Source organism: Onychostoma macrolepis, chromosome 04 (genome assembly GCF_012432095.1).
Source record: "Onychostoma macrolepis isolate SWU-2019 chromosome 04, ASM1243209v1, whole genome shotgun sequence".
NCBI classification, from domain to species: Eukaryota; Metazoa; Chordata; class Actinopteri; order Cypriniformes; family Cyprinidae; genus Onychostoma; species Onychostoma macrolepis.
The window spans coordinates 20,371,341-20,399,313 of NC_081158.1; the positions used below are offsets into that span (position 1 = coordinate 20,371,341).

A 27,973-nucleotide genomic window follows, 5' to 3' on the forward strand; every position below is an offset into this window, starting at 1 on the left:
GAGATTTCTTAAGATTTAGGAAATATCTGAGCTCTCTGCCTGTGCTGCCACCTGCTGGAGATGCTTGGGCATTACAGCTGCAGCTTGAGTCAATGTCAAAAGTGTACTTCGAGGACAATAGTGTCTGTTCAAACTACAGTTACTTTTTATTTATGGTTGAGGGGAAAATATCAATTGTACTATGATGTTTGAGGTGGTAAATTCAATGTACAAGCTTATGTAACGTGTGTATTGTTACAGACGGGGACACCAGTGCTACAGAAAGTGGGGATGAGGTTCCACTAGAGTTGTACACGGCGTTTCAACACACCCCCACCAGCATCACACTCACAACAGCACGTCTCGGCAACAAACAGGCTGATAAGAAACGAAAGAAGAGTGGAGAAAAGGAGCCCCCAGCTACAGCAAGGGCCAAGAAGGTCTGAATCACACAACAAACACTTCTGTTAAACGTGACTTCAAAAATGAATTTTTATGGAAACTGTGGTGCTGCTTCTTTTTTTTTTTTCTCTCAGAAGATTGTGTAGAAAGTCCAAAGTAACAGTATTTATTTGAAGTAGAAATCTTTTGTTGCATTAGAAATGTCTTTACTGTCACTTTTGATCAATTTAATACAGTCCTGTGTTTTGTTTTGTTTTTTGTTGTCTATTTGAATAAATGTCATTTTATGGAACCAAGATCAGTTATTTCACCTGATTTGAAACATACAAGTCTGATTTCTGCTTGTTTTTGTCTTTCAGTCATTCCGTGAAGGCTCTAGAAAATCATCTAGAGTAAAGGTGGGTAGTCTGGAGCTATCCAAATTGACCCCCCAAATAACTATTCGTATGTGTTACACGCATGCTTACGTTGCTTGTTTTCCATCTCGTGTCCTCAGGGCTCAGCTCCCGAGTGTGATCCAACAGATCCTCCCTCTCTTTGGGAGAATAAGATGAAGTCGTGGATGGAGCGCTATGAGGAAGCCAGCAGTAACCAGTACAGTGAAGAAGTGCGGATACTGCTAAGAGTAAAAGAAGCCAGAGATGGCAAAACGCTGGCCTACAATACACACACTGCAGCCTTCAAACCACCCGTAGAGGTATTAAATACTCACATATTCAAATTCCACCAGAATATTGGTCTGTGTTTCTGGTGCGCTGTTTGTGGCTTTGTATGACATGCTCATTGTGAATTTTTCCTCCCAGAGTCACGTACAGAAGAATAAGCGCATTCTTAAGGCTGTTCGGGACTTGGCTGCCGATTCGCTCATAATCGAGTACAGGGGGAAGGTCATGCTTCGACAGCAATTTGAAGCCAATGGTTACTTCTTTAAGAGGTACTTGAAAAGACACTTTGTGCTTTTGAGCATTAATTTTGGTTCCATGTTTTGTTTATAACGTTGTTTTATTTGCAGGCCGTACCCTTTTGTATTGTTCTACTCTAAGTTTGACGGTTTGGAAATGTGTGTGGATGCGCGGAGCTTCGGAAACGAGGCTCGATTCATTCGTCGCTCCTGCACTCCCAACGCTGAGGTGCGGCACGTAATCGAGGACGGCATGCTGCATTTATACATTTACTCTCTGAGGTCCATCTCCAAGGGGAGTGAAATCACCATTGGCTTTGATTATGACTACTGTAGCTGGTAAGAACACGTACTAGGGCTGAGTCTTAAATGTTTATTCTAGTGCTGTCAAACGATTAATCGCGATTAATCCCATCCCAAATAAGAGGTTTTGTTTATAGAATATATGTGTGTGTACTGTATATTTATCATGTGTATATATAAATAGACACAAATGCAGGTATATATTTTGAAAATATTTACACATGTATATATCTATATTCATATAATTTATATTATATATAAATATTGGTGCTGCCAAACGATTAATCGCGATTAATTGCATCCAAAATAAAAGTTTTTCTTTACGTAATAAATAAGTGTGTGCTGTGTATACAGGGTTCCCACGGGTCCTTGAAATCCTTGAAAGTTTGTGAATCTGATTAAACATTTTCAAGGCCCTGGAAAGTTTTTGAAAATAAACAAACATAGATACAGGTCCTTGAAAATTCCATATTATTCCCTCCGGTCCGCTAATGTGTTATTTCACCAGCACTTTGTGCATACTAGCTTGCTTGATTTATGTTGCACATTTATGCGTTATGTTAAGTGTTTCCCACGTGAGGTACTTTGTGTTGTTCGTTGCCATGACGTTCACATGCACACGAAACTACTAAGAAGGTACCTCAACGTTTCACAGACACACCGTGAAACATTGCAAAAATAGGCTGAAACCGCTGAAACATGATGACTGGAAAATGCAAATTTCAAGATATTTGGCTCACCATAGAAGATTACAAAGAATGGCTTGCCAGAGATCCAAAGGATGTAATGTTGAATTGCTTTGCTTGTTAAGATAATGTAAAGCCATGAGGCAAGAAAAACTTAAAAGCATATTCATATATCTTAAAACTTCTGGTTACATGAGCCTAAGCTCTTTTCAATAAAATCCATGCAAAAGTTAATATCAGATCATTTGAGAATACAGTATAGTATGTACCAAATATTGTTAAATTTTATGCAAAACAGAAATACGACAAATATCAGATTTCTGTCATATGGCCAAAAATAAATGCAAAAAAAATAAATAATAATAATTGCTTTTTTGCATAGTTGTGTTTGACACATGAAAACTGTAACAATGTATCTTACAAGGTGACGTGATGTAACGTTTGCTCTCACTTGAAATGTGTCCCCACATTAAGTCCTTGAATTTGAAGGTATTGGACCTAGAAAGTCCTTGAAAGGTCCTTGAATTTGAAGTTAACCAAGGTGTGGGAACCCTGTGTATATTTATGTATATATAAATACAAACACATGCATGTGTGTATATATATATATTTAAGAAAAATATGTTGTTTATATATTAAGTATATTTATATATAATATAAATGTGTATACATGTAAATATTTTCAAAATATATACTGTATGTGTGTGTATTTTTATATATATATATATATATATATATATATATATATATATATATATATATATATATATATATATATATATATATATATATATATATATATATATATATAATAAAAATACACACACATAATAAATAAACAGTACACATACATGTATTATCTAAACAAAAACTTTTACTTTGGATGCAATTAATCGTTTGACAGCACTAGTTTATTCTGATTGGTCAGCTTGACTTGCTTTTCTCACTACTTTTCCTGTTTCTCGTCTTGTTTGATAGTAAATATAAGGTGGACTGTGCGTGTGTGAAAGGCAATCAGGAATGCCCTGTGCTCAAGCATAACTTGGAACCCACGGAGAATCTGGGCTCTAGCACACGACGGCGCGGCCGCAAGGACAAAGAACCGTCGCGAGATGAGAGCGGACAGAACCAGAACCTCACTATGGACTGTGATGGGCCCAAGGCCAAATCACTCACTGATGCCAAACAGAGAAAACTCTCTCCTCTCCGGCTCTCCATATCTAACAATCAGGTACGATAGACACACAGTGCTGTTAGTGAAATCTGTCTCGCACACACCCACTTAAGTACCATCTCATCTCACAAAATGAAAACACACCTGTGTTCATCCAGGAAAGGTAGTTTAATGCTGATAAGACTAACAGCGAAAATCTAGCTTTTTTAAAATATTCGGGGTTGGCTGAGAGTCTGGGTAAGGCGGTCCCTTCATCTATAAAGGTCGAAAAACCCTTTTTTTGCATGTAAATATTATCCGTGTATTAATCTGTGCATGATTCTTTCTTCGTTGGATATTTTCAGTCATTCTAATGATCTGTTTACTCATCCGCATTTCCTTCCTGGCCCTAATTACAGCGTCTGATCACCAAAAAACATGTTTCTGCATTATTTTGCTCATATGTATTTCATTGGTGGCCGGTGGCAGAATATTAAATCTTGCTTGTTTGGCACGCTTTGAAAGTGTGCGAGAATCTACCCTCGTAACTCCCTGCCATCCTGGTGCCATATATATCAGGACATCCCAGGAAGTTGGAGTTGTCAGCAATTCTGGCACAGTTAGAACAGAGGAAATCTGCTCTGATCTTTTTAGTAGTTGCATTGATGCACAGATTCTCATAAGTACAATCTGGTCTGTCTGACCCAAGATCTCGGCCCGAATCGATACTTCCCCCACTTTCTCTCCCTCTATAATGCTCCTCTCCTGGTCTGTAGTCAGGCGATGATAAAGGCCCTCTCCCCCTCTTGCAGGATCCTGAGTTAATAGAGGATCTAGAAGACAAAACCTCCGTTAGCAATGAAGTAGAGATGGAGTCAGAGGAGCAGATTGCAGAAAAGAGGAGGAAGATGGTAAGTGCGTCCAGGGGAAAGCGACCACTTTGGCAATCACGGTCGCCATGGAAACGCTACTGCCCCCACCCCCCTGTCTTTTTCCCCTCCTCGTTCTGCCTCCCGGTGTGTGTGGTGATTTGGGCAGCTCCCAGAATGCTCCACCATTCCTTTCTTCCCCCTCCACCCCCTCTAAACCTCCCGCTAATTTCGCTGCTGCCGCCACCGCTTCTCTGTTCCTGTCGCTGTGTAGTTTAACCTCCTGAAGGGTAGCGTGAGGGCACTCATCCTTGTTGCTTTGTTTTTCTTTTTCATACTTCAACTTTTAAGGAGCCTCTTTGGTTCTCCATGAGGGAATGTTAAAAACTGGACTGTGTGTTGCATCTGCAGTCATTTCTCTCCTCTGTCATTACTAAATGTCAAGACCATGTTAGTAGTGAGAGATGATGCTTAAATGAAAGAACCTACGATAGCACTACACAGTGTTTTAATTTACATGCTAATTAACATGGGACTCAATGTGGTGGTATTCTACTATATATATGGTCCTCTGTCTAAAAGCTATTTCCGTTCTAAAGCACATTTACGATAATTCACGTCCAATCAGGCATCTATTCAACACCGCTTCCTACCAAAACTCAACTCACTCAATCCTGAACAAAAACTGGGCTACTTTTTATATATAAAATATGTTAGGGTGTAAATTACAGAGTCAAACTCTTGACTAATAATATAAAAAAAAAGGTCATGTAAAGTTGCAATGATCCTCACATAGAATTGTTTTGAAAAACGAATCTTGATGATTTTAACCCTAGTAATGCTGTCTGGTTGTGTAATAGCTTTGGCTATTGGTTACGTAGTAGCTTAAGATCAACCTTAGAGAGTGTAGTAACTCTCTAGCTTAACAAGTACATGTTTTATTTGAATGTTTTGGTGTGGCCATTACTGTGTGTGGTGCTTTTTTTGTTTGCTTGCCATGAAAGGCAGATGGAAAAAGTGTGTGAAAAACAGGCTCTGAACCCATTTCACTTCCAAAACTTTCCTCAACAAACATCGTGAAGTTGGCATTGACTGCTGGAAAGTTCAGGAAAATAAAACTCACAACCAATCCTGAAATGACTTAACCATTAACAGTACAGAAAAAGCTAACAGCAGCTGTAAACAATGTGGTTTTATCTAGATAAATTAATGGTGAGGTGCATTATTAGTGGAAATTCCCCATGCTTTCTCCTCATTTTCTCTGCTGCAACAAGACAAACAGGCAATTCAGAAATAGTACTGATTCCCTATCAATCTTTGAGTTCTCTAACACGTCTTTTCCACCATAATGGTGCTATGTTTTCAGAGGTGTATAAAGACCTGACATAATGAACCGTTATGTTTTTATTACCTTAGAATGAGCAATTTCTATCTACATACACCTTACATGGAAGTCAGTATTTTGTGCCGCCATACCCTAAACAGACAAACTGCTCTACAGAGCGTGTTTCGTCACTATATTGTTCTTGCGAATAAAACACTGAGACGATGAACAAGTACCAATAATATTCGGTTCACTGAATAATTAAGTAAATATAATTCCTTAATTTACCTCATTGCTTGACTGGCTACTTTCTGCTGTCTAAAACGACGATGTTCTCTACCTGACCACTAGATGCCGCTAAAATTTACACACTGCACCTTCAAACAAGCTTTTTTACAGGTTTCTTTATTTACCAGTTTGTGTAATATTGTGTACTTTATACTTTTTGAGAGTGAGAGTGTAGTTAAAATGAAAAATCTTAGTTGTCGCAAACAACTAGAAAAATCCTTAAATAATCATGAAATGCTTTCGTCGGATATATTTGTAAATAAAACTATTTTATTTCAGATGGATGGGGAAAGTTGGTTTCAATAGCTCAACAGAATGTTTATTGCAGTAGACGCCTCCCATATAGACCACTTTTTCCCATCAGTGTAGTTATGAACGTTATGTGGTGAAGAAATTATCTTGCCTCCTTTATTTAGGCATATATTAGTGATTCTGTTCCAAGACAGGAGCATTGTCAAGACTGGCACCTTTTTGGTGAAAGAGGGGTATGTCCATTAATCATAAGGTATGCCCATATTGAAGCTCTAAACCCCAACCACATTACCCATACAGCAAAGACTAGGCTAATACGTATGATTGTGTGCATGGGGGGTGTGAGCAAACTGGAGGCCTGTGTGTGTTTAAACCCTGATGGCTGTCTCTTTCGGCACCATTCAGGGCAGCCCGGCAGAGGAGTCCCATCGTCACGGCGCAGGGGCTTCCTGCTGCAGAGCTCTGAGAAACAAGGAGGTAAACCTACCCCTTCATATCCTGAACGACCCCCAACCCAACCCACCCCCTGCCTGTTACTGTACAGGAGAACCCACACACTAACCCCACTGTCCTGTGCTCACTGACCCCATGCTGAGACTGAAGTCCAGGCATGCAACCCTCAGTCGCTCAACATGGCCCACCTCAAAACACCCTTGTGTGGTATTTGTTGCCTTTCTTTTTGGTAGGACAATAGAGAGTACAGAAACTCTCACACACATACATGCTGCCTCTCACACCTTGGGGGTGTATTATGTTTCCTCTTGACTAGAAGAGAAGTGTCCCATTTCTCTCTTTTCCCGCCTTTGCTGCTGGCTATGGCCTGCTGATTGCGCTAAGTAGCTAGCTGGGTTCCCAACTGTCAGCCAGAAAATAGACTCAACTTTTCTCTGTTGTCTTCTTTCCTTCTTTATTTCTGTCTATCATTCATATAGACACGTGAAGAGAGGAAGATGGAGGCAATTCTGCAGGCATTTGCTCGTATGGAGAAAAGAGAAAAACGGAGAGAGCAAGCGTTAGAAAGGATCGGCACCAAAGGGGAAATTGGTGGACGCAGCGACATTAAGGAAGAGCCTCCTGCTACACCAGAGGCTGAATCTCCTGCCACGTTACAGGTAACCTTCAATGATGTACATGTGCATATCAGTTGTGCGTTTCCTGTGCAACTGATTATGAGTTGAAGAGAAAAGAAACATTTACTGACTCACATGTAATGTAATGTGAACTGTTAATATTACATGCATTTATTTGATCAGAAATATAGTAAAGACTTTAAATTTGTAAAATTGGTAATATCAACATGCATGTAGTAAAAATATGCGCTGTTATTCGCGATTAATCGCATCCAAAATAAGTTTTTGTTCTCACATGTGAGTACTGTGTATATTTATTATGCATATAAATACACACATGCATGTGTGTGTGTATATATATATATATATATATATATGTGTGTGTGTGTGTGTGTGTATGTATGTGTGTATTTATATATGTGTATATATACAAAATATATATATATATATATATATATATATATATATATATATATATTTTAAAGTTGTTTATACAAAACAAATAAATAGTACACCCACACATATTAGTAAACAAAAGCTTTTATTTTGGATGCGATTAATCGTTTGGCAGCACTAATATATTGTTAATTGTTTGGACCTTTAGCCCATGCTAGAGTTAGTGAAGGAGGAGCCTTGTCTGAAGCCAGCAAAGGTGAGCCGTAACAAACAGAGAAAAAGCTTCTCGCGGAACCGCACGCACATCGGACAGCAGCGGCGGCGAGCGCGAACGGTCAGCACCTGCTCCGACTTGCCACCCAGTTCCCCTGGTGACACATTAGAGCCCTTAACAACAGAGACTCATGATGACGAGATGCCTTTGGCCCCTGAGCCTGACGCTCCGCCAACAGATGCCCCTGACTCCAGCCCACCCCACAGCGGCTCACCCGCCCCAACTTGCCGCAGTGGACAGAAGTACCCCAAAACTAAAAAGGTAGAAATCTTCACCCATAGAATGCATTTCATAGCAGTTGGTTGTGCATTTTACAACTTGCATGTTTTCTTTTCCAACAGCACTTAGTGAGCGAGTGGATGGGTGTTGACAAACAGGAACAGTGTGCTTTGCGGACTCCGGAGCCTCCCCCTGAGAGGCCTTTGCGGATCAGTAGTGATCCCGAGGTCTTGGCCACACAGTTGAACTCTCTACCGGGCATGGCCTGCAGTTCACACGTCTACAGCACACCCAAACACTACGTCCGCTTCTCATCTCCTTTTCAGGCCAACCGTAGCCCCAGCACTCTGGGAGTGCCCACGGGGCGACGGCGCTCGAGAGAAATGCCTGAAACACCACCTACCACTGGGTCCTGCAAGAAGGTAAAATTGATGCATTATTTAGATGTGTCAACAAGTATCATTGACTTTTTTGCCTCTTTCCGATGATAAAATGGTTGTCTGGCAATTGATAGTGCAGGGGGGGGGGGAGGCCTGCTCCCTCCAGTTCACTCAAGTGTTCATATTTAGACTAGCAAGTTTCTGGTCTAACTCAATATTCTTTTGTGCAGCGCTGGCTGAAGCAAGCTTTAGAAGAGGAGGGCTCCACCAGCCCAGGTGGAGGGCGTCCTTCTCTGCTGATGTCTAGTGAGAGCCCTCTCAGCCCCTCTATAAACGGCGAGTCTTACAGCCCTCTACCCCTCAACGGTAGCTGCTCTCTACCAGGTGGGTCAGCGGTCCATGTCCTGCAGCAAATTAATAACTCAAAGCTCGTCTAAAGCTGTACTTAGTCTTACTTGGTCCATGTGCTTGCAGAGTTGCCTACCCCGTTGAAGAAAAGGCGCTTATGTTCACTCGATCCCTGTATGTCCGAGACTTCCACTCCATATGGGTCTCCTTGTGCCACCCCAACCCGAACGGAGTCAACAGAAGCACCAGGCACGCCTCTGCTGCTTGCCACGCCTCCTCGACCACGGCCAGAGGAACCCAGTGCTGAGCCCTCAACACCCTTGCAGATTCCCAACCACCCTCTGCCACAAGAGGTAAGATTGTTGCCATAGACGTGCCTGATATTTCAACAATTAAACCTAATGAAAATGTATAGTCTTTAATGATATATATATTTTAGTTTATATATAAACTTCAAATGTTAATCCATAGATATGTGTGTTTGAGAGTACAGTCTCTCTAAAAGGATTCTTAAACATTTAAAACGTAATCCAGTATTCTTGAGCGAAATGTAGTGGAAATGTTTTGCCCAATATTTAATGAAAGTTATCTCCAAAATATGAAAACAGAACTCTATAGTTCTGACACAAGAGGGCACTAACACTTTTGCTATTGGCCAAGCAGGGATGGTTGTCACCAGTGATGAACTTTAAATGATGGGTCACTTCTGCGGTGTTGATTTGAAGCATTATTTTGGCTAGAGGCAACAAAAATGATCATGAAATACCTTTGTAAATTCACAGAGTGAGTCGTCTATGGACAGCTCTCCAGATGGAAGCCGGAGGCCTAGTACACAAGACGTGAGTTCAGTAAATATCCTGTACCTGCTACAGAGGTGTTTTGCTGCATTTTTCATTAGCACATCTAACACATCTTGCTGTCTTTTGTCAGGTTGAGCGACCTCCTTCGCTGTTGGCTTCTCCCAGCGTGAGAAATGCAAGCTCTGATACGGCTCCACAGGAATCTACGAAATCTATGGGGTCTCTGAGTCCTCAGCCCTCCCATGCTGACCCCCAGGATGCCGCAGTAGATGAAGGCATGGAGGTTGATGGTGGCGGTTCAGAAGCTGCCTCAGCACCCGAGACACCAGCCTCCTCTTACCCTCCCTGGATGAAGAGTCCAGACCGAGGTGGCCTCTCGTTTTCCCCAGTGAACTCTAATCTGAGAGACCTCACCCCTTCTCACACCTTGGAGATGGGGGCGTACAGGCCAGATTCAACCTCTGCTAGCCCCTTTAGTGAGGCGGCACCGTTTTATTCCTGCAATGAGGAGAGCAGCGGCGTGACCTTTACTCGCTCATTGAGTGGCGATGGCACAGGGGAAGGAGGTGCTGCAAAGAACCCACAGAAGAAAAAGGTCTGTTAAAGCATCTGACAGATGTATAAATGTAAAATTTTTTTTTGTTAAATTCATTGGCTGCTAAACTTAACTGAAGAAATAGCTGGAATCAATTTTATCCAAAAAATTATGTATGCCTTTTAATTAGAATTTGTTAACTGACATCTCGTGTTTGTGTTGTTAGGTGTCTCTTCTGGAGTATAGGAAACGTCAGCGTGACGCACGGCGAAGTGGTTCCAAGGGAGAGTGTGGCTCTCCTGTTTCCACAGCACCACCAGTAGATGTTTTCCCTGTCGCAGTGGAAGTGGTCCCTGAGCCACCTGTTCTCGCAGCAACACCAACCCCCAGGACCCCTCAGCACAGCGAGGAGCCAGACGGCCCACCTCAGGGGGAGAGAGACGGAGAAGGGCAGTGGTATGTCCCTAAAGTGTATGTTCCCTTCCATGAGAATAAATTAGTTCCACTTTAACAGCTTGAAATTTGTTTTAATGGTTTGGATTAAAACTCTTATAAAGAAATAAGGCTGTCTTGTGACTTTTTACATATTTGTGGAGTTATCTTAGACAGTTGGATGGCCAGTTGTGCCTACTGAGTTTTGCAAATTATGTATTTAAAATAATATTTAAGCATATACAATTCTATTTTAATTTACAGGACATCTTCAACATCAGTAGAGCAGGCCAGGGAGCGAAGCTACCACAGGGCCTTGTTGTTGAGTGACCATCGCAAGGATGCAGGTAAAAACAACCCTGGAATTTTGGATTGTGATGTCCATGTTTTTTTGTCATAATTGTTAAAACCCATGAATTGGTACCTGACATACAAATGGAAGCCTTTTTAAACAAAGTTCATCCAATAATCCCAGGGGTGTCCAATTCTGTTCCTAAAGGACCACTTTACTGCAGAGTTTAGCTAAGACCCTAACTAATCAATAAAACGCTTAATCAAGGTAATCAGGAAGGTGTGCTGGAGCAGTAGGTTCGAGCTAAACTTTGTAAGAAGGTTAGCCCAAACATCTGGAGAAATCGAGAAAATGCATTGATTAAAAAGGTGTGGGAACCTTGGTAAGATCTTCTAATATTAATATAAAAATACCTGCTTTGTCTCATTTTCAGACAGTGGAGAGTCAGAGGGTGGCGACTCCCAGGTGAAGGAATGTCCTTCTCCCAAGAGCTGCAAAAGTCCCTCGACACATGCAGTAAGAGAACCTTCCCTCAATGTAATATTCTGTCTCGCTGACACGAGAATTCTCAACCAGCAAGTGCACGTTGTCATAAACCATTTTTCTTTCCATTTGCAGCCTTGTTCTCCAGCACCCCAGACTGTGTCTCGACCAGCCAAGGAAGAAGATGGTGAAGCACAGCCTCGTGGTCCTTCTCAGCCTCAGGCACTGTCCGTCCAGCAGTCCAGCACCAAGACTTCGAGCTCCAAACCAGCCGCACTGACGCCCAGCAAGCTCCACTGCGGGCCCTCCGGTGCCTCACAGAGTCACTACGCTGGACCTTCGCTCATTCACTCTCCCAAAGCGCAACCCCAAGGTTCACCTTACCGCGGCCAGCGAGCCTTCCTGACAGCTCAGCCTCAGAACCAGCCTCAACCCCAGGCTGCGTCTGGCCCGGCCACTTTCCCTCAGTATAATCCCCAAAATGCCCCACCGCCACCGCCCCCTCCACCCCCAGCTCCACCCACCTCAGCTTCCTACTTCCCTGCTCAGCCCACTGCTGCTGCTGCACCGTTTCCTGCGTTCAAGCCTACCGTGACGTCACCCTTTCCTCCCGGTTCCCAACCTCTCCTACAGACCCATCATGCATTGCATTACCAAAGCAGTGCTGCCCTCCTCCGCCGCCCCCTCCTCCACCTCCCCACCCACAACCTGGTCCCACCTTGCTGCATGTCAATCTGCAACCTCCTTCGATGCAGCAGCATCAGCTTCTGCTGAGCTCTGCCCCGCCCCCACCTCCTCCTCCACCTCCTCAGGGACAGAGTTCCCAGCAGCCTCCGCCCAATAGCGGCACTCTCCTGTCAATCAAACAAGGACCACACCCACCCCTTCCGCCCCCTCCGCCTGCTCCCTCCAGTACCGCACCGCACCCCTTCCAGAACATCGGTGGCTTTCAAACCACTCTACTTCACCAGTCTGCACCAGCCAACCCCTCAGTAACCCCTTCCACTTATCAACAAACTGTATTACCCCCGCCTCCACCACCACCTCCCCAACAAACTCCTCCCTCACAGACCCCACCCAATCCGAGCGTCTCACAGATCTCCGGCGGTAACCGAGGACCTACCCCTTCGTCCGCCCCCTTTCACAGCACCGGCTACTTGGGCACAGGATGGCACTGACCACACCCACTTAAACCCCGCCCCCTAGACAAACTCACTCAGAGAGGGGCGGAGGTACATCATGTAACATAGGCAACACAGCACCACTGTAAATATTTTCTATGTACCTTTTCACAAAGGCTAATGGAAACCGGTGGGGGGGGAAAGGGTACATTTTAAAAAGAAAAACGAGAACTGTAAAAGTAGACTGTGTGTGAGAGATGATGGTTAATGAACCCTGGTGCTCATCACTTACCCAGACTCCCCCACACCTCTCTCCTTCCCATAATCTTGTACTGCCATCCTGTCTTTTCCAGACGTCTTTTTTTATTTTTAATGTTTTTATTCATTTTAATCGCCCTTTCCGGTCTCTTCCCGTTGAATCCTTCCTCTATCCTCCCAGTGCAGTGCAATGCAATGGGACATTCCAGTTTCCTCCTTACCTTTCCCCGTTCTTCCCGTTTCTCACTGTTTTTCATTCATCAGTTATTTGTTTTATCTAGTGGCTCATTATATAGTAAAGAGGTTTTGTATAGAGAAAAAATACAGAATTATTATTTTTTTTATTCCTCCATGTAACAAAAATATCTGTGCACCGCTGCAGAAATTCAGAGGAGACCTTTCTGATAGGCCGCTTCACTGCCCCAGGAGACTGCACTTGTGTGAATGAGCGAGTCTGTGTGCATGAGTGTCTGTTTTTAAGCGGAAGGGAGCGTGTATGCTTGCGTGCCGCCTGTATCCGTGCGCATATTTGAAGTGCGCATGAGAAACGGAAGGCAAATACGGCACAGACAGATGCGTGCTGTTCTCTGTGGCAGCTTTAGAAAGAGAGGTCCTTCCTGTAGGGGGTAAGCGGTTTATTTTTGAATATCAATGGTTATTTGTAGAAAGTGTAATTTAATGTATAGGTGGTTACTCCAGCTTTCTCCAGAAACAGTTGTAAATATTGGCTTCTTTTCTTTTCTATGCTTGTATAATTCGCTCCCATCCCCATTTTGGAATATGGTTGTAAATACAAGCGCTCTTGACAAAAACGCTGAATGTTTCTGTGACTGTAGCACTATTTTTATTTCTTCCTCTCTGGTTTATTTTATTTTATTTTTTACTGTTTGTGTGTGAGTGTATGTGTGTGTGAAGGACAGAGGCTCACAGACACAGCACTGGTTGGCTATTTTCATGGTTCATTATAATAAATCACTGTAATGACAGTTTTATACCAACCAAATGTCTTGTGTGTTTTACTGGGTCGGGAAAGGGGGCTGTTTTTGATGTTTACATGTTCCTAATGTGAATTTTTCTTTCACTGTAAAGGTCACTGTGTGAAGAGGTGCTGCAATGAAGGTTTGAAGAGACTGCCGTTGCTGAGACCTATCTTAAGGTTGTCACTGAAAATATAAACCTAGTAGTTTTTTGTCATTTAATGTCTGATAGATGCTTGAAAGAAACTGTTTTTGCTTCGATCGAACAGAACGAAGGAAAAGAGGTTTTATGACCAATCAGAATGAAAGCAGACTTGAGAAGCCCAATCGGAATGAAGGAAGAGAGATTACATGACCAATCAACATCAAGCCAGAGGTTAAAATCAACTGGAACGAAGGTAGAAAGGTTATGAAGAAAGATGAGCATAAGGGCTGCATAGATACAGTTAGCTATAACCGCCAATGTTTGTACGTTTCTCAATAACACATCATGCGCAACTTTTGCAGTGTTGAGGACTGAGCAGATGTCAGGTCAGTATTACCTAGTGCAGGTCTGGGGTGTCCAGTCCTGCTCCTGGACGGCAGATTTTGGCTACAACCAGCCAAAAACACACTTCCCTGGAAGCTTCTAGCAATCCAGAAGAACTTGATTGGTTGGCTCAGGTGTGTTTAATTAGTATTGGAGCTAAACTCTACAGGACATTGGCCCTCCAGGAGCAAGACTGGACACCGCTGGCCTGTGGGGAAAAAAACGAAAGATAAATATTACTGTTTGTTCTTTACAGCAACGCTCAGAATGAAATATCTTGATTGTAGTCTGTAGAGGTAAAATCTTTATTCATTAATGTGGGTGAATTGTCTTTAATGAACTTTTATAACTAATACATTTTAATGGTGTATTTACAGCATTTTCTACATACAACATCATCTGACAAGACAGACACCCAATAACTAAAGCGAACCATTTTTTTTCTTTCCCTTCAGAACTTCATCCAGCATTGTCCAAACTCTTCAGCTGTCTAAGAAGGGAGGGAGTGGCACTAGGTACACAGTGAGGTCATTTCCTGTGGGCTTTTGCTTTTTGAACCACATCCTCCAGGTTTTCCCATGGCATTTTCTTTTTGATTGGCGATCCTAGGCTGTTCGTTTATCTTGGTGGGACAGAATGATTATACCAAGAGTACAAAACGGTACCAGCTGAGAACATCATAATTATGGCACACATAACTATACAGCACCAACACTGCCAAGAAGTAAATATCGAATTAGAGACATACAGAAATTCAACATATACACTCAATACATAATACTTTAAAACACTCTCCTACTTCTTTATATACTTGGCTTGTGCACAATTACTAATGGCAGAGATGCCTGCCCCTAATTTTGACACTTATTTTTAAAATATATTAACAGTGAACTCTCAACTTCTGTTTACATACCCCTTTTAAACAATGTTGGATAGTGTTGTGGTGAAATAATTGTACATTTTGAAACCCGATAAATGATCACTTGCCTGTAAATTGGTTCTCAGGTAAGTGTTCAGGATTCAGTGTCCCATTTTGCTGCTTTTTGTTTTTTTGTGTCCAGGGGTGTTGGTGATAGAGAAACAATAACAGGCTGGAAATGTCTCTGTGGTGCAGCTCTGTGCCGGAGTGTACATCCCACAATTCAAGCCTGTAAATGTTTCCTTCTATACTGGAGAGTCCAGTCAAATAGAACAGTGTTTTACAGTAATTCATAAATCCCAAAATATTAACATTATTGTAATGCAGGCCTTTAGAAGAGGACACAATGTAAAATAAATAAGATTTTTTAATATTATAATTATTATTATTATTATTAATCCAAGTCAAAGTTACTTCTAAACGGTGCATTAGCTGCCCTATCATGTTAGTAGCACAGAACAAGGTAAATCAAACTAGGGTAGGGATTTGTTGAGAAGCAATTCCAGGGAGTGAAGTGCAAAGAAGGGAAATGGACAGAAAAGCAGTGAGTTCCCAACTCCATTCAGCCCGTTTGCATCCTTCGCTTTAACGTTTTTTCAAACTGCTGCAGTCAGGCTTCCTGCCCTCAGGATGATGGGTAAAGCTGGATTGTGATTTTCACATAAAGATTTTCCTTGAACGAGACAGAAACACCTGAAAACAGATTAAAGCATGTTTTATTATAAATTAACAGCATTACACTTGAGAAATTTACACATGAAAGCTAAACTTGAAGTCATTTTTTTTTTTTAAATCACTCGAAAATGAAAACAGTCTAATTTACTCAACCTCGTGTCATTCCTAACATGACTTTTTTTCTACACAAAATAAATTTTTTAATAATTTTGTTGTCAGCTAGGTCTAAAAAAACATTGGACCAACTGACTTTCATTGTATGGACAAAGTGTCTTATTTTTTTTCCTTTCACAGAAGAAAGGAACTTCCCATAATCTTGTTTTATTTTATTATTTGTTATTTTTAAATAATCATATAATCCCGAACCTATGGAAGCCAGTTTCCGCCACTGAATAAAAAATAAAAAAGGTAATTTGCGACTTTTTATCTCACAATTCTGACTTTTTTTCTCATAGCCTAATTGCGTGATATAAACTCACAATTGCGAGTTAAAAAGTTATAATTATGAGAAATAAAGTCAGAATTGCGTGACAAACTCATTGCGAGACATGAAGTTGCAATTCGGACTTTTATTCTCAGAATTACGAGTTTATATCTCGCAATTGCGAGTTATAAAGTCAGAATTGTGAGATATAAACTGGCAATTCTGAGAACACATCAGTCTTTTTTTTTTTTTCTCAAAACTGGACTTTTAACTCGCAATTGCAAGTTTATATCACGCAATTCTGAGAAAAAAAAAGTCAGAATTGTGAGAGAAAAAGTCGCAATAACCTTTTGTTCTTTTTTTTTTTTTATTCAGTGGTGGAAACGGGCTTCCATACTAACCTTTTGAACAGTAGTGCATCTATATTAAATATTAAGTATGTCTGAGCCTAACTCCGTTTCAGTAGTAAATACGTCAAAAAAGGCAAAATCAAACTATTTCATGGTATTTTTTTAATTAAAGACTCACCAACACTCACTCACCTGAGTGTATCTGGCATCTATGCATTTCCACTCTCTGTTGAGGAAAAAAAAGGAGAAACGTCTATCAAACTTAAAGCAAAAGCAAAATCAAAGCTTAAATCCACAGAGTAATTTTCAAATGCAGCAGAATTATTTATCAACTACTGACAGCTGTCACAGTTGATAAATACACATTAAATAGACCTTTTGTTTCTGATTTTCTTAAATACTGCCAAGCTGGGATAAACTTAACCAATAATTTCCACTAGATGGCACTAACACCATCAAGTGCCATCACAAAATATGACATAAATTCTGTTTCTGCAGGATTAAGAAGTGAATTGCTCATTCATCATTATACAAACATCCTTAATCACCATTTGCATTGTGCAACTCATCAGTTTCATATAAAACCTTAACACACCTATAAGTGACCCTTCATTATATTATATAAAATAATAATAGTCTTACGGCCCAGGACGTCCTGGAAGTGTAGTTTGTTTTCATTTAACTTCATTATATGAAGCATTTTATAGTCCATATCCATAAATAGTGTTTTGCTCCAGGTGTGCTGTTCAGCATAGCATGGGTTCCAGCTGATGCTGTGCCTGTGATTAATATGGACAGGCTGACAGCAAGCTGTGTAAACAGTCATTAGTAATTCATGGCTGGGTCCGGAGCCCCAGGCTTCAATTAACCCCAGTCCATGGTAAATTCTACCTTTCCTTCACTTGCTCTTTTCCTCTTCTTACTCGCTCCTTCTGATATCTCATTTCTTTTCACAGCCCTATCATCTGATTCTGTCCTTAATGACCATCGCTCTGTCTTATTTCTCAAGCTGGTCTGTCCTCGCTCGCCTCTGGCTCTGGCTGGCTGGCTCTGTCTAGTAATGAATGAATTGGACCGAATGGCACAACAGCTGCGCGTTGAAAACTGATGTGTTAGAACATTTATGGGGAGAAATGGAGAATCCAGTTTGTTATTCTTCATTTTCGTTTCTGTAAATTATGCATTTTGTGATTATAATTAAACCATATAATGTGTATCAGAAATGCACACAATTAAGCCCAGCTATTTCTGCATTCATTCACAGAGAAAAGTTTAATTATACACTGAAATGTTAATTTCACCTCTTTGTATTGAAATTCATCTCATGTTACCTTAAAGGGATAGTTCACACAAAAATGAAAATTCTGTCATTAATTACTCATCCTCATGTCGTTCCAAACCCGTAAGGCCTTTGTTCATCTTCAGAACACAAATTAAGATATTTTTGATGAAATCCGAGAGCTTTCTGACCCTGCATAGACTGCAACATAACTGGCACGTTCAAGGTCCAGAAAGGTTGTAAAGGCATCGTCACATTGTTAAAATAGTCCATGTGACATCAGTGGTTCAACCTTAATTTTATGAAGCTACGAGAATACTTTTTGTACGCAAAGAAAACAAAAATAACGACTTGATTAAACAACGTCCTTACTACCTTTCTGGGCCTTGAACGTGTCAGTTGCATTGCTGTCTATGCAGGGTCAAAAAGCTCTCTGATTTCATCAAAAATATCATAATTTGTTTTCCGAAGATGAACGAAGGTCTTACAGGTTTGGAATAACAGTAGGGTGAGCAATTAATGACAGAATATTCAGTTTTGGGTGAAATGTCCCTGTCATTTGGTAATACTTACAAATTGTTTAGTATGCAATTGCCTCAAATCTTGGCCTCAAATATATATACAAATATTTGTCCTATACTAATGACACCGTCCCTCCCCTTACATCACTTAGATTTCACAACCAAATAGTGTTTTCATCAAAGGGACCAAATATCAAGTTGTTTTTCTATTTGTATTTTTTGTTTTGAACACAATATCAATTGTTTATAACCTCTTATTGTCCAACACTCTTTCAATTATTTATTTGCATAAATAAAGACAGTAACTCAAGTTGACAGAGGTACGTCTGCATTCTCCCATGGTGAGACATGACAAAGACATGGAATAACAATCCTTTCGACAAAATAATGTTAATCTTACTGTCTCCCAGCAGCTCCTCGGACATGAGTCCATCCTGCCTGTTGCCCAGCACAAAAGCCAGGAAAGAGAGAATAAGGGCGTCCAAGATGCCCATAATGGCCAGGATGTATGCCCAGCGCACTGAGCATGCTCCAATGGTGTATTTGTCCGTCCCTTCTCCGCACATCCTCTTCACCTCATCAGCATCCCAGCCATCAGGATATATCATACAGCCCAACACCAGACACGTACCTAAGAGAGAAAGCAGGCATTGTGAGTCGTCCAGGTAATAAAAGGTCTACGGATTTAATCAACAGCAAAATGCATTTCTGTTCTCAAGCGATATAATAGATGGATAAGCTGGGGAACACAATCAGCTCCAATGAAAGAAGTCATGGCAGTTTCTTTTGTTCGATTATAAGATGTCTGACAGCTAAGATGAATATGGAGAGAGGTACCAGCAATACCGGACGAGCCCCCAATTTATATTCACATACCTACCCACAAAGCTCACTATTGAAAGCTGCTATGAGTAATTTTTGCACACCAAATGAAATTTCAAAAGTTTTTGAAGAAAATGTGAGTGATGCTTGCCAGTGTAAAACTCGCAGCCCCAATGCTGTGCGTGGGTGGTGGTTTTGCAGTTGCTTGCTTGGGTGTTCTGGTGGTTTCTTACTGGCCAAAGTTAAGTTAAAAAACCCAACTTACAGGTTTCCATGATATTCTGGTCCCTAGATTTGCCCATTTAGAACCTGCCAAAAATATAAGTCTGACAGCTTGTCCACCATTGCTCAAGAAGTCGTACCTCAAACTCATGAGCCTGGTTGAGCCAGAAGTGTGTAAAGCAAGCAATTCAATACGTCTCCCTTATCTGAACCACCCATCTCATGTCTTGGAGGCTCTAGTAATGTGTTGAATCAGGTTATTTTATTAGGAAGAGTTCAAAAATGTGTACTATTAATGTGCCACCAGGAACAAGGCTGAGAAACACTTGTCTATCTAGTTTGTGACAGCTCATGAGTTGTATTACCCTTCTATTGCCACATACTCCACAGAACAAGCAATAGATCTGATCTCAGATCAGTAGCGCCGACAACATCCCTGATGAATTGAGACCGGAAAACTGCATCTTTCAGGAGTATCAGACCATAGTCATTGTAAATCCTGGAAGACTTTGTGCTGAGAACGGTGAATACTGCATGTGCCAGTTTTGATTCATCGACAGTGTTCTGCAGATGCAATCAGTTACACAAGAGGAAATCATTTATAATGTAACCAGGGCTTCTTTTTGGTTTATTTAACAAATTACCTTGATGCTGCCTTCAAGACACGTAGGGCTGGTCACACAAGACATGAAGGGCACCCCAATGCTGTAGTTACTAATAGAACAAAATTGGGATTTTCTTTGAGACCTGACTTGGAGGTCCCCCATTTGTGTGTTATTTCCGTGTTGGAGTGGATTTTCTCTGGGTGCTCCGGTTTTCTCCTCAATTCAAAAAGTGTGAATGTATGAGAGTGTTAACCCTGCAATGAACAGGTTAGTACTAAGGTGTCCAATCCTGCTTCTTGAAGGCTACAATCTTGTGTGAGAGTTTAGCTCTAACACACCTTCCTTGAAATTTCTAGTGATATTAAAGACCTTGATTTGCCGGTTTGGAGGTTTTTATTGGAGGCTAAGCTCAATTCTGCTGGAAGGTGGCCCACCTGGAGCAGACCCCTGGACTATCCCATGCATCCAATCTCAAATACGTTGAGTTTGATTTATTTAGCCTGTTTATGATGCAATAGACTTCCTGGGCTATACTACTATTACCATTTTCTGTGGTAGTGAGAAATTATACTCAAAGCATCAATTACACATCTAATTTACATATTTTGTTCTTCATTTTCTTTTTGCTTTAGTGACAAAGCATCAAGCCATTGCAAGAAACTAAAAAAGAGAAAAAACTATGAAATTGCCCAACTGTTTATTCTGACCAAAATCACTTAAATGCATATCATGTAGTAATTACGACTTCCGAACCCATAAGTAGGAACTTCCCAGCAGGACTTGAAGGCAGCATAACTGGTTGAATGAACCAAGGAGGACAGATTTAGACTAGAGTTAGAACAGGAAAAAAGAAACTTAAACGGGTGTGAGTAGGAAGTAAAGCGGTATCATAAGAGATAAAATAGCCCACATATGGATAGTGCCAAACGAATCAGGCATGATTAACACATCTCCTACTTGTCTTTGTCACACAGTTTTGCTGTGTCATAAAATAGGCTAGCTATAGAGACATGAACAGCCACTAAAAGCATTTTCCTGTGTCCTATATCTCTGTCCTTCTATCTCTCGCTTTAATCTCTTGGTTCGTGTCTCTAATAAGCGAAACTTCAAAAGACATTCATCATCATTATACTAATAGCCATCAGCAGTCTAATAGTAATCACATTAAAGCTCAGAGCCAATCAACCTCATCCCTGTGTCCACAGCTTATTTGCACTGCAGTCACTCTAGCTCGAGAGTTCATAGGTTTCCTCTTGGGGCTGATTATGACAGTGCAACTGAATCTATCACTTGTGTAACCAGCCTTCCTGCAGTTGTCGAAGTTGCATGTGTCATCTAAGTTCTTATGGTGGTACACCATGTCCTGTTTTCTGTGACAAGTGACAAGTAATTTGTCTGTCCACATTGAAAGTGAAAATGCTGCACAATGCAACAACACATGACGTGGAGGAGACAAATTGTTGAATAAAGTTGTTATTTTTGTTTTCTTGGCGCACAAAAAGTATTCTCATAGCTGAACCACTGATGTCACATGGATTATTTTAACGATGTCCTTGCTACGTTTCTGAGCCTTGATCGTGTAAGGGGTCCTTGCTGTCAATGGAGGGACAGAGAGTTCTCAGATTTCATCAAAAATATCTTCATTTGTGACCCTGGACCACAAAACCAGTCTTAAGTCGCTGGGGTATATTTGTAGCAATAGCCAAAAATACATTGTATGGGTCAAAATGATCGATTTTTCTTTTATGCCAAAAATCATTAGGATATTAAATAAAGATCATGTTCCATGAAGATATTTTGTAAATGTCTTACCGTAAATGTATCACAACTTAATTTTTGATTAGTAATATGCATTGCTGACAACTTCATTTAGACAACTTTAATGGCGATTTTCTCATTATTTTGATTTTTTTGCACCCTCGGATTCCAGATTTTCAAATAGTTGTATCTCAGCCAAATATTGTCCGACCCTAACAAACCATACATCAATGGAAAGCTTATTTATTCAGATTTCAGATGATGTATAAATCTCAATTTTGAAAAATTGACACTTAAGACTGGTTTTGTCGTCCAGGGTCACATTTGTGTTCCAAAGATGAACGAAGGTCTTACAGGTTTGGAACGACATGAGGGTGAGTAATTAATGACAGAATTTTCATTTTTGGGTGAACTATCCCTTTAACTAGTGATGTGAGTTTGGGGCGGAGCCCCTTTTTTTGACCAATGACAGATGGAGGAAGAGTTTAGAAAACCTATTTAGAAACAGTTGTTTTAGTAAAACTGTTTGGTGGTAGTGCAGAGATTGCGTACACCTGTCACATCACTATGGGACTCACTGGAGGGAAGGCTGCTGAGTGTATTGCGTTAAAACCGACCAGATTCATGGACACACACACACATTATGTGGGAAATGCTTATAAATATTAAAAAACATCAGCATTTTCTCTCATTTCACATCCTCTCCAGAGCCTGCAGCACTGCACCACACACATATAGTAATGAAGAGGAGCTCTTCAGCTAAACCTTTCAATGTTATCGAAGAGACACACACAGTTGAGCTCTGATAATGAGCTGTCCTTATCTCAACCATCTTGCAAAAGACAAGTTGTCTTTTTCATCCCGTTTTGTCTTATTTTTATGTAATAGATGCCGCAGAATAGATTATGGAAAGGCAACCTTGTGGTTCTGTAGTATCGCTAGCTCTTTTCTAATAGATTAGACTGCGGTTGCATTGTGCGGGCTTTGATTTTGCTGGCAGCGAGCACTCATGCTGCATCTGGGTCAGTGAGAGTGCTCTGAATGCAGATGCTGTGAGTGTCACATCCGAGATGTGTTTGTAGATAGAGGCTATAAATAAACACAGTTAAAGAGGAGAATTCTGCGTGTGAGAGAGTGTTTCCGTAAGGATAGATACATGTGTAATACCCTTCTCCTCCCCCTTAGTCTTTCCTCTTCTCTGCATATCTATTTTTCATGCTATCCTGTAATCTCAGTCAACGATTTCTTGATGAAGCTCCTTGCAGGGGGATAAGGAACTGTCCAGAACACAGGGAGCTAAAATATACCTGACTAATGGAGCAGTCCCTTTCAAAAGTTGTTCTGAACTTGTGTTCACCTAAAAATTTACATTTTGTCATCATTCACCATCAAAGCAGTATATATGACTTATGTGCTATATTCCAGCCATCTGAAATCATACATTAATATTTATATGGAATAGACCTTAATTTAAAGGAAAAGTTCACCCCAAAATGAAAAATCTGTCATTAATTACTCACCCTGATGTCGTTCCAAACCCGTAATTCCCATCTCCGGAACACAAATGAAGATGTTTTTGATGAAATCTGAGAGCTTTCTGACCTGCATGGACAACAACGCAACTGACTCGTTCAAGGCCTAGAAAGGTAGTAAAGACATTAAAGGTGGGGTATACGCAAAAAATAGCCAATCAGCAGTAAGGGGCGTGTCCACTCATGATGGGGAGGAGAGAGCGCTCCGTGCATAGGACGGACATTAGCCGAGCGAGATGGCGGATAAAAAACAAAAGAGGAAAACGTCTGCGGAACAAAAGAAGGCTAACGTTAAGGCAGCGTTCCCCCTCCCGTCTCTTAGTTAACACACCTGATTCAGATAGCCAGCTCATTAGAAGAGAGCTACGTGCATGAACTGTGTTCTGATTAACATGATCCCTACACAGTGTTCTTTGCTCCCTACTCCCTGAGCAGGGAAATCCGTTGAAGTTTACTTCACTTCGGAACATTCATTCACGGATTTGCGCTGCACAACGTCTTCACATACAGACGAAACTTACTAGAGAAGTGTGACCATAATATACCTCTGTAAATAAATACTATTTAAATTCATGTCTCGCACACTTTAATGCCCTTTGAATGGAACATATACACTCGTTTCGAACTGGAATCATGGCGGAATATCCGGTGATGTCCACTTCGCAGGGCATTTACGGTCGAATAGAACAAACGTCATACGTGATAAGAGATACATACGAAATATGCAGCACGGGGGGGCGGGAGGAGTGTGATTGGGAAACGCTGCGATAAGGCAAGAAGTAGGACCCGTGTAAATATCGGATCAGCTTTCCAGTGCTGGAGAGAACTAAAGGAGCGGGAAGGTCTGCGATCGGACGCCGAGGTTGCTTTGTTTCTTCTCGATCGGTGAGTAACATTGGTTTCGTATAATCGTTGCCTGGGTTGTGGTACGTATGTGTGGGGCTGAGCTATCAAAATAGGGGCGAGACCATTTTGGGGTAGGGGAGTGTTTGTTTTGGTGATTTCAAATATCAACATTGGCTACCAGAAATCATTTACCCTACCTTTAAATAGTCCAATTTACATCAATGGTTCAACCTTAATTTTATGAAGCTCCAATAATGCTTTTTGTGAAAACAAAAAGTTCATTACATTTTGATTTCATCAAAATTATCTTAATTTGTGTTCCAATGATGAACAAAGGTATTGCAGGGTTTGAAATAACGTGAGGGCAAGTAATTGACAGAATTTTCATTTTTGGGTGAACTATCCCTTTAAGTCATTATTTGCTAAAAATCTTCCCATTGACCACAGCTGTCAACTCTTTTTTTTTTTTTTTTCATGTTTTTGCACATTTAAATTTGCCTCGTTGCAACTGGTTATGAGACCGATTAATAGTAATAGCATTTGGTGTAATTTATGTCAAACCTAGTAAAATATCTTGGTGCGCTATATTTGAAAATATGCAAACACAAATGAGATTTGAAAGCTATAGCTGAAATAAGATTATCAGTGAACAATGGCATACATTTCAGTCTAGTCATAGATCAAATTATAATGCTTTATAAGACTTGGAATATAGTTCACAACTCATACGGTCTACGTTTATGATACCTTTTATATTGCTTTTTGGAAATTGATAGCCTCAGTCCCTATCCACTTTTAATGTATGGAAAAGAAGCTTGAACAATGTAATTGCATGGAAGAAACTCCTGTTTGGAAATACATCAGGGTGTGTATATGATGACGGAATTGTAATTTTGGGGTAAACGATCCCTTTAAGGACTCAGCTTTTCACATTTGTATGCAGGTTAGCAGTGAAGGATGAAAAAAGGTGCTTCCTCACGCTCATCTTCCCCTGACATCGCTTGACTTGGCATTTGTTTGAAATGGCTTTACATCCCAGCCAATGGAAGGAGAAGAAAGAAGCACCAAGGACGATAAGGGAAGGAGACAAGATGGATGGAGAGAGGAGAATATAATGCAAGGTTAAAAGACTTCCTGTCTTTCTCGCTAAGCTGCAGTTGTTTGCTGCTTAATGTATTGTCAAGGCAGGAATAGAGTAACGCCTCAGGGTTTGTGTTTCATCCGGAGAATGGCAGCTTGTTGTTTTTCCTTCCAGAGAGGGATGAATGGTGGGAAAGAATAGAAGAAAAGAGAATAAGAGAGAGAAAATCACCTCACTGCATCCATGGTAATATGAAATTCCCTGCTTCTGCAGTCAGACACTACAGCTCTTCTCCAAAACCTATGAGCTGCCTAGACAATGTTTTAAGACGCCTTAGCAGCGCTCCTGATTCAAAGGCTATTCCAAAAAGTAGATAGAAACACATTGTTGAGTTCCAAGATACTTGGTTTTGGCCAAAAAATAAGGCATTTATTAGAACACTGTTATCAAACTGTTAATCTATTGTGAGTTCCTGCGAACGTTTCAAATCAGTCAATTACAAGGTTATATTTCGGGTAGGAAGCTGAATAGTAAGTAGTAGATAAAGTAGCTCAATAAGTTTTTGAACAGAGCTAAACACATGATTAGGGTGCTTTCACACTAGCATTACACCTTTACAGCTTGTCTATTCGCACGGGATAGGATTACCTGAGGTCATTTTTACAGAAGGTAAAAGTTGTCAATCTTTATAGACACTAGCTATGTTTCCATCCACCTATTTTTATGCACATTTTGCGATATTCCAATAAATAAATCCTTCATGCGCATGGAAAAAGTCATGTGACTTTGCGCTATGAGACTGGATAACCCGACTAGCAGCAGACCGATCTCTTGCACAGCATCTATATGTTGTTATGGTCATTCTGAAATTCCTGAGCAAAGTCTGTCATCTGCTCGCTCTGAGGCGCAAGTAATTTATCATATGTGACCCTGGACCACAAAACCAGTCTTAAGTCGCACAGTTATATTTGCAGCAATAGCCAACAATACATTGTATGGGTCAAAATTATCCATTTTTCTTTTATGCCAAGTAAAGATCATGTTCCATGAATATATTTTGTAAATTTCCTACTGTAAATATATCAAAACTTAATTTTTGGACTTCATTTGGACAACTTTAAAGGCAATTTTCTCAATATTTTTTTTTTTTGCACCCTCAGATTCCAGATTTTCAAACAGTTGTATCTCAGCCAAATGTTGACCTATCCTAACAAACCATATTTCATAAAATTGACCCTTATTTTGTGGTCCAAGGTCACATATATGAAAATTATTATATTCGGTGACTTCTCCTAGTTTTCTTAGTGATATTTAATGCCAGTTTACCAGGAAGTGAAGATTTTGTTCTCTTTGACTCGTTGGATGGAAACGGTGCTTTATTCGCAAATGTTTTGTGCGATTCCAGTTTTGTGCTTAAGCTTAATTCGAATCTTTGGATGGAATCATAGTTGTCCTTCTTAATGATTAATGAGATGGCACGTTTGGACAGGTCTGAAATCACTGAGAAGCTCTGGTAATAATTACTTTACCCCACCTCTCCGTGTAAAACTAATTCCATCTGTATAGGGCTTGAGACACAAGTGCAGTTATGTGTTCACACTTTGGAAACAAAACCAAATTATAAAAGTGAGGTGACTGTGCATTTTTCCGCCTTCTCCTGCATCGTCATTCTATGGCAACAAGGGTAAACAGCTGCCGTTATGAATTATGATAAAATAATCATACCACTGTTTGGAATCAAAAAATACAATGTTAACACACATGGGCAATTGAACTTTGCTACAGTATAAGCAATCGAACCAATTGTGAAAGCACCCTTAAATGAACACACACACCATATTGGGTATATTAGAACTTTAAAAGAAATGTATTAATTAATTTCAATCCGTTTTTACAGCTTGACAGTGAATGTATCTCGTCATAGCTGATGCAAATGCATCAGTGGGAGTGCTGCAGAATCAATGCCTCTGTTACGGGCATTGTAGGAGATTTGCAGACGCTCCCATGGGCGACAAGGTAAGTAGTAAAAATGATTGAAGATTAAATTTACAGGCCTGTGTCTCCCTAGGATGGTTGGTTTTTAGCAGCGGGAGGCTGTTTCAAAGCTTATGAAAGCATCTCTGAGATCTGAAATCATCAACACAGGCTAAATACAATCTACCTGTCTGTCTATTTATCTAGGTTTTTCTGTCATAATGTATTTGCCACTGTTTTATTACTGTCTATTATCCTCTTCATTCACCTCATCATGCATGCATCCGTGTAGATCAAGCTGTGCTTTCACGCATAACTGACGCAAGACAAATTTGGGTTCAGCCTGTTTCAGACAAACATCTGTCTGTGACTGTGTGAATTAAATCCTGGATGGGCCTCTCTGCTCTTGACAGTGGCATATGTTACACATCACAGGATCGCATGTTCGACCTCAGACAGCGGGCGGCTCTCACTGAGGATTTTTCAAAACTAGGTTTTGTTAAGAGTTTTGGGTCTACAGTAGATAAACATAAATATACATAACACTGCAGACAAATGATATGGTTAAAAGTTAAACGGGCTTACAATGGCATGGACACTGTATACAACCTCTTTTTTAAATGGTATGTGAAGTAACACATTATGCAACTTTAAATTTGCCACAAGGATGCCACATTATTGCCGTCTGACCTAG

General features: G+C 40.6%; 2 protein-coding genes and 1 long non-coding RNA gene across 3 annotated transcripts in view; 2 read left to right on the plus strand and 1 right to left on the minus strand.

The window, feature by feature from the left end:
* The window catches only part of kmt2e (lysine (K)-specific methyltransferase 2E), a 34,212-nt gene extending 20,451 nt beyond the window's left edge, over positions 1-13,761 (plus strand). Inside the window, 20 exon segments of the mRNA XM_058772579.1 lie at positions 241-419; positions 741-779; positions 878-1,078; positions 1,185-1,315; positions 1,394-1,621; positions 3,250-3,502; positions 4,237-4,335; positions 6,563-6,634; positions 7,090-7,269; positions 7,832-8,158; positions 8,239-8,538; positions 8,727-8,880; positions 8,971-9,197; positions 9,627-9,683; positions 9,775-10,239; positions 10,406-10,635; positions 10,876-10,958; positions 11,337-11,419; positions 11,522-12,050; positions 12,053-13,761. Of these exon segments, the coding sequence (XP_058628562.1) occupies positions 241-419; positions 741-779; positions 878-1,078; positions 1,185-1,315; positions 1,394-1,621; positions 3,250-3,502; positions 4,237-4,335; positions 6,563-6,634; positions 7,090-7,269; positions 7,832-8,158; positions 8,239-8,538; positions 8,727-8,880; positions 8,971-9,197; positions 9,627-9,683; positions 9,775-10,239; positions 10,406-10,635; positions 10,876-10,958; positions 11,337-11,419; positions 11,522-12,050; positions 12,053-12,564 (4,349 nt within the window). The 3' untranslated portion in view covers positions 12,565-13,761.
* Positions 13,762-14,560: 799 nt separating this feature from the next.
* lhfpl3 (LHFPL tetraspan subfamily member 3) overlaps positions 14,561-27,973 on the minus strand; it is a 44,406-nt gene continuing 30,993 nt past the window's right edge. Inside the window, exons 2-4 of the mRNA XM_058773709.1 lie at positions 18,840-19,070; positions 16,832-16,865; positions 14,561-15,883 (exon numbers count right to left, since the gene is read on the minus strand). Of these exons, the coding sequence (XP_058629692.1) occupies positions 16,849-16,865; positions 18,840-19,070 (248 nt within the window). The 3' untranslated portion in view covers positions 14,561-15,883; positions 16,832-16,848. The remainder of the gene's footprint in view (positions 15,884-16,831; positions 16,866-18,839; positions 19,071-27,973) is intronic.
* Positions 18,993-27,973, plus strand: part of LOC131539266 (uncharacterized) — a 32,836-nt gene continuing 23,855 nt past the window's right edge. Inside the window, exons 1-4 of the long non-coding RNA XR_009270818.1 lie at positions 18,993-19,104; positions 25,168-25,345; positions 25,480-25,551; positions 27,203-27,321. This is a non-coding gene — a long non-coding RNA (uncharacterized LOC131539266). The remainder of the gene's footprint in view (positions 19,105-25,167; positions 25,346-25,479; positions 25,552-27,202; positions 27,322-27,973) is intronic.